Genomic DNA, 12,884 nt, shown 5'->3' with positions numbered 1-12,884 from the left:
GTCGTTTAAGAGAGCTGATGATTGCAATACAACAAAAAAGGAACATTTTCCAAAAGAAATAATCAAATAAAGGGAGTAAAAATTATCTCAATCTAGACATTTGCAAATGCGTCTGTGCTTATGCACAGACAAGAAAACAAATGAGTATTCCCGTTTGACAATGGCATGTAGAGAACCTAGCATGCAAAATTATATCATTCCTACCTACAAAGTTTTCAGCAAGAGGAGGATGCGAGCAAAACCATCCTCCTAAAAATTCAAAATACTCAAATTTAAGAAAAATGGAAACACGATGTCTGAACTTTAAAAGAATATATTATCCAACCAAGCTCGAGTTCCACTCAAGCAACTTCTGCAATCCTCCTGTTTATTTATGGTGTCCCTATTCACTGGCTTTCTAAGTTTCGTAAACAAACTGTTGAATGTGTCATCATTGGACATTCTATGCCTTTGCAAGCTCAGCATCAGAAGCTAGAGCAGCTGCAGGAGCAGGACCACCAGTGGTTGGCCTGGGAAGGGGAAATTTATTTCATTAGAACGTCAATACTGAAGGAAAACAATATATATGAAAGTATGGAACCCTATCATAAAACTAGCAATTGTGTAAACTTACAATCCGACAGACACTTTGAATGCATCATATATTCCCCATTGGGCTCCAGTAAGAGTTCCAATCATAACAATACGGAGGGGAAGACCACGGGTAAAGAGACCCCACAGGCCAAGCTTCTTCACCGCCTGCATTATACAGTATATAAAATCAAAGAAGCTCGTCAAAAACAGATGCAATATGAAACAATTATACTAAACATGCACCAAGTATGACACTCACATCACCAACTGTTGCTCCTTTTGCATTGTTCAGAAAAGAGACAAGATTATCAGCAGGATGAGACACAATTGCACAAAGTACACCAGCAATATATCCACCAGCAAAACTGACACCAAGTTGCAGGCCTTTGGTGCACTCATTCTTTGGTGTTGGGATGGCGTGCTTATAGATCAGCTCTACAATGGTCTCAAACGAAGCAAACTTCATCATTGTGTCTGCAAGAAAGAACATTTTTATGTTATACAGGTCATATTATCAGGTATCAGGACCTTTTATATATCAAGTTATAAGATGCAAATGAAACAGACCTCAAACTAATACAACAAAAAACATCAAATTTCACCACCAATATTCACAATGACAAATAGCATCATTTCTCAACAGACAAAAAGTTTCAATTTTTAAACTGAGTAAGAGCACAGAACAAAAATAATAATTCCATATAATGATGAAGGCGGCATAAACAAGATTAAAAAAAAGCTATGAAAAGCATACAATTCACAAACCAACCATACTTTGCAATATGGAAATGCTGAGAACCAATAATACATTATCAATATCATAATATAGTGTGAATAATCAGAGTTGTATAGGCATATGCATCCAAAATCTACAATAAATGACAACTAATTCCCAACAAAAACTGTAATGCAACAGGGAAGTGCCACAATGGCTCAACAATCAGGACATGAGAATTTAGTAACCTGATAAATCTTAAAGTTGGAGTACAAACTAAAACACCATCTATTCTGGTAACCCAAGAGATACCGAACAATGCACAAACACATCCAATTCAGTAAGAGGGCACTAAAAAGTATAATGCAAACTACAAACTATATGGATGGCTAACTTACATGGAATCTGTCGTCCCCATAGAGGCACTAATCCCTTGTACAGCCTGAAATCATAAGACACTTAATAAGATCACAACCTAATCTTAAATCCGAGCATAGATCAACATAGAATGATTACAGTACATCCTCTACCAAAAACAATGTACGAGTTAACAGCATTTGTAAGCATACCCTAAGGTTCCTTCGGATCTGACAAATTTTGGGAGCCCATCAGACAAACCCCTTGCAAAACCTGGCTGAGTTTGGACACGGACCTTCACAGCCTCAAATGGGCAAAGAGCAATATCAGCAATAACCTCAGCAGATGCTGAACCAGCAAGGTAGATCAAGGTCTTGTACTTGCTTGCATACTCTGGGCCAGCAATATCAGAATAGTACTTCTTAAAGAACTCATAGAAGCCAAATTTGCAAGCACCCTGGGCACTGTAACCAAGCAAGGTAGGCACCCAGCCACGGAAAAAGCCCCTGAATCCCTGCTCCTTAAGCAAAACTCCAAACCCAGAAGAGATGCTCTTGTACTTAGCAGGATCAATCTGAAATCAATAACCAATTCAAATGTTAAAACACAAATCGTAGCAACAACCAAGTAAACAATCTCAATTCCAATGCCATGCACTAGGTATCAACATTAGGATTTGACTTCTCTAAAGTACTTATAAAGTAATATTCCAACACAACCATAATTTTTATGCATGTGCATGTAATATCAAAAGTTGATTTTCTTATCAACACAACTAAGATTACTTACTTTCGAAGAGTAAGATTCTTAACATTACAATTCATTACAGGTTCAGCAATTCAAGACGGCTCTCTAATGCAACAATGTGTCAAATGAAGTTTCTCGTGCAGAACCACACTCAGCGCCTCAACGGAGTAAAACTTCTGAGGAACTGGATCCTTAACGTTACAACAACAAACAAGACTCTTAATCTCTCGTTACAGATTCAGCGCTCCAGGACGTACAAACATCCTTGTCCTCCAATGTAAGTAACTAAGGATTATCTCGCAGAATCACAACCAGCACCTCAACTTAAGAGAAGCCGAATCCTAACCGGCCCAAGACAAATCACGACTATTCATTACAGATTCAGCACTTCCACAAAAACAAACCTTCCATCTCCTGTAATCTAACGACGAGCCTAACGAAGATTCTCTCGTGGAATCATGAAACTAGATAATCTAACAGACTTGATCGGGAAAGAAAAAAAACAAACTGCAAAGTCATGAGACTTCTGAAAGACCAGGATAGCACATGTCCGAAACTAGAAATGAAAAATAAAAAGCATGAAATCAACCTAGAAACATCACGAAATATGAGGCTAACGATCTTTCAAGTAAACAAAGCTTCCAAGCGTGGCAGATCTAATTGACGAAGACGCGAGAACCACGACTTAATCGCAGATCTAAACCATCACGAAGCAAAATAGTAGCAAACACATGACAATCGAACAAAAACAGAGTTAAATCTAAGCACAATAAGACAGATCGATATATATATATATATATATATATATATATATAGAGAGAGAGAGAGAGAGAGAGAGAACCTGCATATTACACTTGACTAGGTCAAGAGGAGTGACGGCCATGTGAGTGAGGCCACAGCTGAGGATTCCACCGGCGGTGCAGGCGGCGTAGAAGGCAGGGGAGTACATCTCGATCTTGCGTGACTCGCTGGGAGAGGGAATCATGAGGCCGCGCGATCCGGCGTGGAGGTTTTCCGGCGGCTGGGAGGGGGCGGCGGCGGAGGCGGAGTTGAGCATGTGGTGTAGAGGGAGCGTTTTGGAGGAAGAGGAGTAGATGAAGGAGGGGATCAGGGAGTTGCGGCGGGAAGAAGAGTCGGGGAGAGCCATTAGGACACGGAGAGAAAGAAAAGGAGCAGTGTCAGAAGCGTCAAAGGAAAGCCAGAGAGAAGGAAAAGGGTCTCTCTCTTTTGTGCCCCATCGGCTGCACGTTGCGTGGTACTTTATATTGTGTTGCGGACAAAATGCCCCCCGCTAACTTTAAAATGTATAAATAAAGTTCGAAAGGTGAAAGTTAATTTAAAATTTCAACTAACCATCATGAATATTTCAAATTTCCTTTACATATAGATAGATGCTGTTCATAAAAAAATGTTTCAATCAACCTCTTTTATTGAAAAATATGAAGTAAATTTTTTTAAACAATTATAAATAGTTAACATAATATATAATCGGCATCATTGTAATATTTTTCAAATAATTTTATAAAATTGGATTATGTTCAAGAAGACATTTCAATTCATTTTTAATTTTCTTTACTAATTAAAAAACTTGTTTAATCATTTAGTACACAAACTTTTTTATTAGCTTCTAATATTTTTTAAAATTTTATTTGAAATAATATTTTTTAAAAGTTAACTTTTATCTTTTAATTTTTTATATTTTTTCTACTTTTATTCTTAATATATTTTATAAAAAAATTAATTTTTTTTAAAAAAGTAAATCACGATTTTATTACTTTTATATAATTTTATATTTTTCAGTTATTGCAACAATTAATTCTATAAAACACTAATCATTTAATAAGTTACATTTTCAGCTTTCAGCTACCGACTAATTTTCCAGGAAAAGTTGGTCGATAACTATAGTTAAAAATTGAAAAAATAACTTATTAAATTAAAAGTATTTGGTAATATTAATTATTGAAGTAGTTGAAAAATGTAAAATAATAAAAAAATAATAAAATTATAATTTATTTAAAAAATAAGAAAATGAACAAATATATCAAAGATAAAATATAATGTTTTAAAAAATATTATTTTAAATAATATTTAAAAAATGTTAAAAATTATTAAAAAACTTATTTATCAAATAATCAAATGAATTGTTCAATTAATAAAAAAACTAATTAAAATGTTTTGTGAAACTTAATCTTAATCTTTAGATTGAAAAGATAAGCAAATTTTGGTAATCTCACCAAACAGAAGGTAGCAATGTAATAATCGTAATTTACTATAGTAAACTTTAAGTTTATCACTTCACGTAAATTACGATTATTATAATCTAATTATAATGGCTTAAATAATCATATCAGTAGTATAAACCATCTCGAGGATTTCTTCTTCTTGAAGCATATTCTAAGATTTTATTTTTCATTGAAATGCTAAATTGTGGTGCATCTGTAATTAAAACAAGGATGAGTGGCATTTGTTGCATATAATTTTGTAAAGAGGGACAAGTGAACTGAACGTGGAGGAAGGTGGTATATATAGACCATATTATTTGCGCCATAATGTTGGAATCATCAATCGCCGCTATCTTACCATTCTTTTATATTTTCATTACCTTACTGTATTCTCTTCATCTTTAAGACACACAACTGTAATATTGGTTAACATTTTTTTTTTTGCTAATTTTTGGGACAGACTTTCTCTACCTAAGTTCTTGCCTATTGGTGTAATGTTTCCTGCACCTTAGTTTCATTTTTTAATAACAGAAAAAGGAACCTAAATAAGTTTTCAATTTCTAAAAATATGTAACATTTAAATTAATATGTGCTGTAATTTATTCTCTTTCAGTTTATTGTCAGCCCTATGAAAGACCACTTGTATTTAAAATGATTAAATGAAAAGGTCATGATATTTAAAAAGATTAAATAGGAAACAAAAATTTTACTTAACAAAAGAAAATTAATGAAAGACTAATAGAAATGAACAATGATTTTTTTTATTGCAAAATGAAATTTTATTAGTCAAATTTGTTGATATAGTTAACCATCCATTAACATCATTAAGAAATGTTGAATATGTCTTATTATTTGTCATGTGATTGTCCATTTAAGAAGACATCAATAAGAATTAATTTGACAATAAATTGATAATTTCAAGTATATTAAGATGACATTAAATCACATAAACACCAATAAGGTCAATTAGAATGTATGTTCATAGCCAAAAAGTTGTTAGCACAAGTAATTTGACATTTGGATCCCTTGTGTTCAATCCCCGACTTGAGTATGGAGTGACAACTCAAAATATCACCCTCACTCTTTACTCACAAACTTATCTTCTTCCTCTAGTCCAATGTAATAGTCACTTTCATTTTCCCTACCATCATGTGTTGGTTTGCATACAAAGGTCATGGCAAAACCAATTCAACTGACCAGGCTAGCTTGACCATGCTCGATATAATTTAAGAATTTGGGACTATAAATTTTGAGCTTGAATTGAACACAAATTTTTTATCTTGATTTGGTGAAGACTCAATCATAATCAAATTTCTTATTTATAATTTTGTTGAGCGAAAATGAGACTAAGAATTTTAGGAGAGTAAACTCACACTTTATTTTTCAGTTTTTCAAACTCAATGATGGGTTTGGTCAAGAGACAAACAAATTTTGTTGCTTATTCCTTAACAATGGGTCAACTTTTCATGCTAGCTCTCAAGTTTTTAACATTGTTCCCTCATGTATTTCTGTGCTTATTATTAATGAAATGACATAAGTGTGTTTCTATTAAAAAAAACTCACTTTTTATTTTTTGATATAAGATTTGATATTTTATTTTGGAAAATGCTACCTACAAAGTTATAGTATAAGTTTCTAAATTGTATTTTATCTTTTTTGATCTACATATATTTAATATGTTAGGATGCCTTTGAAACTTTAATTCATTAGGCATGATTTTGACATAAGTTACTTACAGAATTACAATACATGTTTCCAACTTGCATTTTAAATGATTGAGTTATGTGTATTATTAAATGACGATAAATTATTTTTATTCATCAGAGATCATTAATTGTATGACTTTTAAAGTAATTTTGTAAAAATTATCAAACTTATTATAAATAGTGGGATCAATAAATTGTTGGTCCAAGTGATTCTAAATTTAAATTTTGTGAATGAAAAAAATGTGATTGAGAGAGAAAAATCTCTAAAAATGACTAGTCAACTTATCTTAGAAAAATGAGTCATCGACAAAATCATTGATTATTTCATATCAATATTATGGTAAAAAAATTATAAATAATAAATATGATTAAATAATAATATAAAATAATAATAGATAATTATTATATAACCATTTTTCTCATTTAAAATAATAGAAGACCTGTGCAACATTTACAAAGTCATATAAACCATTAAATATACAAGTACCTCGTTATAATTTTTACAAAATGATATATGAGATTACTTTAGGATATATAAGCGTTTTTCATATCAAAAACAATTACAGTGACTATCATAGCATCACATTTCAATTTTTTTCTTCTAAATGTGATAATAAAACAAAATAATTATCTATCTTTAATTTATTATACTAAAATAAATATGTTAATAATTTTTTTTCACGAATATTGTTATCCTTGAAATTTGGTAGAAAGTAAAAAATGAACAAAAAAAGAGGGAAATAAAACTATCACAACAATTGTTAGCCTTTTCATCATATGTAGTCGTTGTCGTGAGTTCATGACTTAAGAGTGAGGGTGATTGTTGCGACGGAGCAAAGGGAAGCAAATAGGCTTATGATTAAGGGAGTGAGGGGTGAGACTTGAAGAACTGAAGGCTCTCAAATTTCTTTTTTAATGTTTTGTTGATAAAAGACCAATCATTGATGGTTTCCTGTCCTAACCGACCTGATTTGTGTTTTTTAGTTTAATCTTAAATAGATTATTTTTTCACATGTAAACCAATCAAGATCTTACACTATTGTTTCAATTCCATTGGTTATTGGGTACAACTAATTATGACCACAGATTCCTCTAATTTTTTTTATTCTGTTGCAAACTATATACAGTTGCACTGTCAATATTAAACTCATTACAAAATACGTATACATTAAAGAATCGAGATTATTGGAGTGGTTTCCATTCTGTTGCAAACTATATACAGTTGCACTGTCAATATTAAACTCATTACAAAATACGTATATATTAAAGAAACGAGATTATTGGAGTGGTTTCCAGAAAGTCAGCCTTACATATTTATGAGTTATAATGGACATATTTGGTTAAAATAGTAAATTGAAAACTATAGAACTCTCCTATAGAATGCGTTCGAATTTGAAAAAGAATGTGCTTAACGTTTGTCGGCTGCTATATGCAAAGTCCATGACCTAAAACTTACTTTTCAAATTCTTTACTTGCTCTTTACACTTTACCCTGTTGTCCCTGTTTGGTCCTTTAATAAATTATCTTGCTCTGAGGTGATGAGAGATTGAGAGTTGACACATTTGTTAATGGAGAATAAAGATCCTAAATCATGGAGTTCTGCACATATCCACCAGTCTCAGTGGCTTCAAACAACCCTATCAGGTATCTCTCTCTCTCTGGGTCATTCTCATTCACACATATACACACGCAAGCACGCTGAGGTGTAACAATTATGCTGCATGTTGTACACTAAATATATGTTCAAATGGTCTTCCCAAATTTAACAAGTTGCCTTTCTTTGACTTTGTGGGTTGAAAGCATATAATAAAGTTGACCACTGAAAGGGGGTGGGGGTGTGTTTGACGATGACTAGAAAAATACAGCCCAAATTTTTGAAGTCAATAATTCAAAATACTCGATTAAAAATTGTCCCTCCAGAAAAGTTTATTAAAGGGTCCACTGTAAGTACATCTGAAGTATATGTTGTAAAAGACTTATCAAACAGTAATATAGCTGGTACATTCAAAATACGTGTTGTATGAGATATATTTTGCACTTAAGTAGAATTATAATCAGCGAGTAAGAGACATTGAGGGTCTCTTAATTATTAATTAGGTATTTTAGGCCCCTTGAAATAAAAATCCCTTAGCCTTCTTCCTAGGGAAACCCCTCATCCAAATTTCCAGTTTTAAATCTGGGATGTCTGTCTTATTTGTAGGAGTTGTTCAAAATAAAGCAAACACTAATAGAATCTACACAAGGTCTTTGGCTACTTATGCAGCAGTTTTCCCTCACAAACACTTGTATTTTGATTGATTTTTAGATTTGGATGAGAAATTGGATGTTATTGTGACCATTTGAGATGGTGACAATTCTCCAAACCTAGAAGGCATGCATGGCAAATGGAGAGGAGACCTCGTCCAGATGCTTGAAGAATTTGGCCAATCTTATCGTGTATTAGCCGTAGCATATAACCAACTGAAGTTCAAAACATCTCATGGTGACTTTCATTTAGAATCTTTATCATCTTCTGGTAGATCAGAAACCATTTGTGCTATCTGCAACAGAAGAGCAACAGGTAACTTGGAGGATAAAAAACTTGAGGAGTGCTGGAATCACCATCTGGATTGGAACCACCATCCAAAATATTCCGTGGAGCATTCTGATATCAAATTTGATAGTAGTAACCTTGGCATTGATCTTTTAAACCAGCAAGGGGATGAGTGCCATGAATTCTTATCAGCTGATCTATGCAGCATGAAATTCAAATCAGAACTTGAATGGAGACACTCAAATGGAAGACAGAATGATAAAATTTTCCACCACAGAAAATGTTTTAAAGAAGATTGAGGATTCGGAATAAAATCAGAGAAATGAAGATCCATCAATGGTCAATTTCAAATTTGACAATATGTGGTCAACGCTGGAGTATCAAATTACCAAACTTACAAAGGACAATCTGCATCAATTGTTAGAGTTGGTCCAAAGAAATGATGAAAATAGAGAAACCATCAGAAAGCTTCAATTAGAGATGGAAACTTTGAAGCGTGAGAACAAGGCCCTCCAAATTTCTTTAAGGTACTCAAATGCTGAGTAAGAATGTGATCAACCACAGATATCAAGAGCAGCAGAAAGATCTATAGGCAAGCTCTTCAGAGGTTGCTCTCCATGATATTTTGTGGACTTCAGTCTTCACATCCTCAGAGTCTTGGATTCTACACAAGCAACAGACTCTTACGAATAGTTCTAGAATAATTTGCTATGGTATATGTTGTCCTTTAGTAAGCAAATGAGCACTTGTACTGACATGCCACTATAGGTGCAATTTTACATGTTCTAATTGATTTGTGATACATTCAAGTCAAAACAGTTACTACATGTTATTTGCATTTTGCACTTAGTTCTGTAGTGCTCTCATGGTAGTAGTATATCATTGTATATTCGAACTGGGAATAAGCCATCTGAAAGACCAGCTGAAATTTATTTCATTATCCGTACTGGAACTATTTGATCCACCAATGATTGCAAAAACAAAATAATCAGCGTTTTGAAGATAGATGTGTACTTTCAGAGATGTTATATCTAGTTATGTGCAATGTCAAGCATTGATGATGGAGAAGCAATGCATATCCTACACCATAGATTCTGACTCCCTTTATTTCAATTTCTGTCACCAATAGTCCCCACACGAACACAACCCATCCTTGAAATGATGAAACCGCTTAGAATCTCTTACAACAATTTCTCGATTTACTGCTTTGGAAATCAATTTAATTGCAGAGTGGCAGTCACCACAAATTCTAAGATTTTTTATGATTTGGATTATTGATCCAGGAACTGAATTCATGATTCCAAAGGCAACAGCTAGTTTCTCACTATGAACTCTTAGAACCATTCCTTTCTCTTCCTCATCAACGTCATGAAGCACTGATGTCACATTTGGCATATACCCAAGTTCTTGCAGCTTGACATTTAATTTGTCCAAATACTCATAAATCTTCTCATGTTGAGGATGCTCTTTGTCTCCAACTAAAAATACATGTATCCGACCTTTGAGTTCCACTATACTAAATCCAGGGGTTTTAAGTAATCCACGACTCTTCATCAATATCCTCATCCTCTCAACATCGGCCCACCTTCCAGCATCAGCATAAATATTGGAGAGTAGCACATAGTACCCACAATTACTTGGATCTAACTCGAATAGTTTTCTTGCAGAGATCTCCCCTAGTTCCACATTCTTGTGAATCCTACAAGCCCCAAGAAGGGAACCCCAGATTATAAAATCAGGCTTCACATTCATTTCCTGTATCAAACCATAAGCCTCATTAAGACAGCCAGCACGCCCAAGGAGATCAACCATGCACGAATAATGCTCAATCCCAGGTTCTACATTAAATTCACATTTCATTCTATTAAACCAATGCCAGCCTTCTTTTAACATACCAGCATGGCTGCAAGCAGCTAAAACCGACACAAAAGTAATGTAATTCGGCTTGACTCCAGACCTTATCATCTTGTAGAAGATTTCCATAGCCTCTTTTGCACAGCCATGCATTCCATAACCAGCAATCATAGCAGTCCATGACTTAACATTCTTCACTTTCATGCGATCAAATGCCTTCCTAGCCATCTCAACTCTCCCACATTTGCAGTACATATCAACAATAGAAGTACCTACAAACACACTATCTTCCAAATCCATCTTTATAACCTATAGTACAAGAAAATGGGCTACTGAGACCAACAATTCTCACCTAAGCATTCACTAAATTACTTTGAACAAATATAAAAATACTTACACCGCAAATAAGAACAAGAAGGTAAAATTAAAATTGGATCCCTAAACTTGGACAGTTTACACCATGTTTCCATTTTGGTCCTTATTAAATGAAAAAAAAAACTCTACATTTTGGCTTACACAAAAAAATAAAATTTATAAATTTTCCCCAATCACGTGCCATAGTTACAATGCTATTAGATGCTGGTTGAGTTTGACAAAACATCAGCTAACTCAGCAAACATCTAACATCATCATAACCTCAACAAGCGGTTAGGACCAATACACGAACAATTTTATCAAGTAAGGACTAATATAGAGTTTTTCAAGTAACCACCAAAATGCAAAACAGTGTCCAAAGACCAAAATTTTTAAACTGAACTGATTCATTTCATAACATACCTGATCATGTATGCACTTCCCCAGTTGCAAAGCTCCTGAACTTGCGCAGGCTAACAACACCGCGGACAACGTCACTGCATTATATCTGACCTTGCCACTCTTCACCATCTCACCAAAAACACAGAAAGCCTCAGCAGACAAACCATTCTGCGCATACTCAGCAATCATAGAGTTCCAAGAATAGTCATCACTCTCATCCATCCCATCAAACACCTTCCTCGCCACACCCATCTCCCCACACTTTGCATAAGCATCCATCAAAGTATTCCCAACCCCAACACTCCCCTCAAACCCCCTCTTGATCACCCACCCATGAACACCTTCGGTCACACTCCTCCGCCCCACCTTCGAACACGCCGAAACAACACACCCCAGAAGCACCGAGTCCACGAAAACACCATCCTCGGACTCCAGACTCCCACTCTCCTCAACCAGAAGCTCCTTAAAGATGCGAACCGCGTCCCTAGCGCGGTCGTTTTGGACGTAACCGGCAATGATGGACGTCCAGGAGACCACGTTTCGTTCGGGAATTTCGTCGAACAGGTGGCAGGCGTGGTCGAGGCGGGCGCATTTGGAGTACATGTCGATGAGCGCGGAGGAGACGAAGATGTCGTGGCCGAAACCGAAGGCGAAGGCCTGCTGGTGGGCCTGGGCGCCGGCACGGAGGTCGGAGAGCGCGGCGCAGGCCTTGATGGCGCAGGGGAACGTGGAGCGGTTCGGGTGCAGAGACAGCTTCCGCATTGAGGCGAAGGCGCTTAGCGCTTCAACTGAATCTCCGCTTCGAGAGAGGTCCGCGATTACGGTGTTCCAACTATGGACGCTGGTTTTGTCCACGTATTTGCCGAACATGCTCGTGAGGTTCGCGGTTTTGGTCCGTGCAGTTGATGATGTTCTGAACACAGACTGAGTCATCGTCATTGTTGTGGTAATTATTCTCTAGTGTTTTGTTTCCATGCATTGGTTGTTGTTCTTCCTACGTCAATTGAGTAGTACTGTTGTTTTATGTTTACCTGCCATTAGAGGGTTATGCTATGTCCCATATTCATCTTTCCGGGTCTCTTTTACAAATTTATTATCAAATTGCATCTATTTTAAAACATATTGTTCAATTATATAACATTATATTCCAATTTAAATTATTTATCATAAATGTAAATATATTATTTATTCTCTAACATATAAATATTGGTAATGTTAGCATTGCTTCACACATATTGAATGAGATTATTAATATTAAGGAAGGAAAACAAGCACCCGTTAATATTAGCAATAATATAATTTCTATTTCTCAATTATATAATGTATTCCAAATAATGAATATAATAAAATTACACATTTCAACATCTATGGGGGATTGACCTGTCAAAATCAAAAGTTGTTGTGATAACTATTCAGCTTAC

At 34.9% G+C, this 12,884-nt stretch overlaps 2 protein-coding genes across 2 annotated transcripts; both read right to left on the bottom strand.

The window, feature by feature from the left end:
* On the bottom strand, positions 1–3,628 carry LOC547633 (phosphate transporter). The gene is made up of 6 exons (NM_001248723.2): positions 3,234–3,628; positions 1,858–2,219; positions 1,687–1,730; positions 833–1,047; positions 614–738; positions 1–509 (listed from the first exon to the last, which is right to left on the bottom strand). Exons 1-6 carry the CDS (start codon positions 3,537–3,539, stop codon positions 443–445), a joined length of 1,119 nt encoding a protein of 372 aa, NP_001235652.2. The 5' UTR covers positions 3,540–3,628; the 3' UTR covers positions 1–442.
* A 4,579-nt stretch (positions 3,629–8,207) lies between these two features.
* LOC102661399 (pentatricopeptide repeat-containing protein At3g26782, mitochondrial) lies at positions 8,208–12,532 on the bottom strand. The gene is made up of 2 exons (XM_006598938.3): positions 11,485–12,532; positions 8,208–11,016 (listed from the first exon to the last, which is right to left on the bottom strand). Exons 1-2 carry the CDS (start codon positions 12,400–12,402, stop codon positions 9,973–9,975), a joined length of 1,962 nt encoding a protein of 653 aa, XP_006599001.1. The 5' UTR covers positions 12,403–12,532; the 3' UTR covers positions 8,208–9,972.
* Positions 12,533–12,884: the final 352 nt, after the last annotated feature.

Source organism: Glycine max, chromosome 16 (genome assembly GCF_000004515.6).
Source record: "Glycine max cultivar Williams 82 chromosome 16, Glycine_max_v4.0, whole genome shotgun sequence".
Taxonomy (NCBI): domain Eukaryota; kingdom Viridiplantae; phylum Streptophyta; class Magnoliopsida; order Fabales; family Fabaceae; genus Glycine; species Glycine max.
Note: the sequence above shows the minus strand (reverse complement) of the source record. Positions and strands in the feature narration are given on the sequence as shown.

Bases quoted from the DNA above. Each gene is read 5' to 3' on its own strand.
- LOC102661399 (XM_006598938.3), bottom strand. From the start codon at position 12,402: ATGACGATGACTCAGTCTGTGTTCAGAACATCATCAACTGCACGGACC. The intron at 11,017-11,484 runs GTATGTTATGAA...CTTGTACTATAG, and splicing joins GGAAGTGCATACATGATCAG to GTTATAAAGATGGATTTGGA.
- LOC547633 (NM_001248723.2), bottom strand. From the start codon at position 3,539: ATGGCTCTCCCCGACTCTTCTTCCCGCCGCAACTCCCTGATCCCCTCC. The intron at 1,731-1,857 runs GTATGCTTACAA...TTATGATTTCAG, and splicing joins AGATCCGAAGGAACCTTAGG to GCTGTACAAGGGATTAGTGC. The intron at 510-613 runs GTAAGTTTACAC...TCCCCTTCCCAG, and splicing joins TTCAAAGTGTCTGTCGGATT to GCCAACCACTGGTGGTCCTG.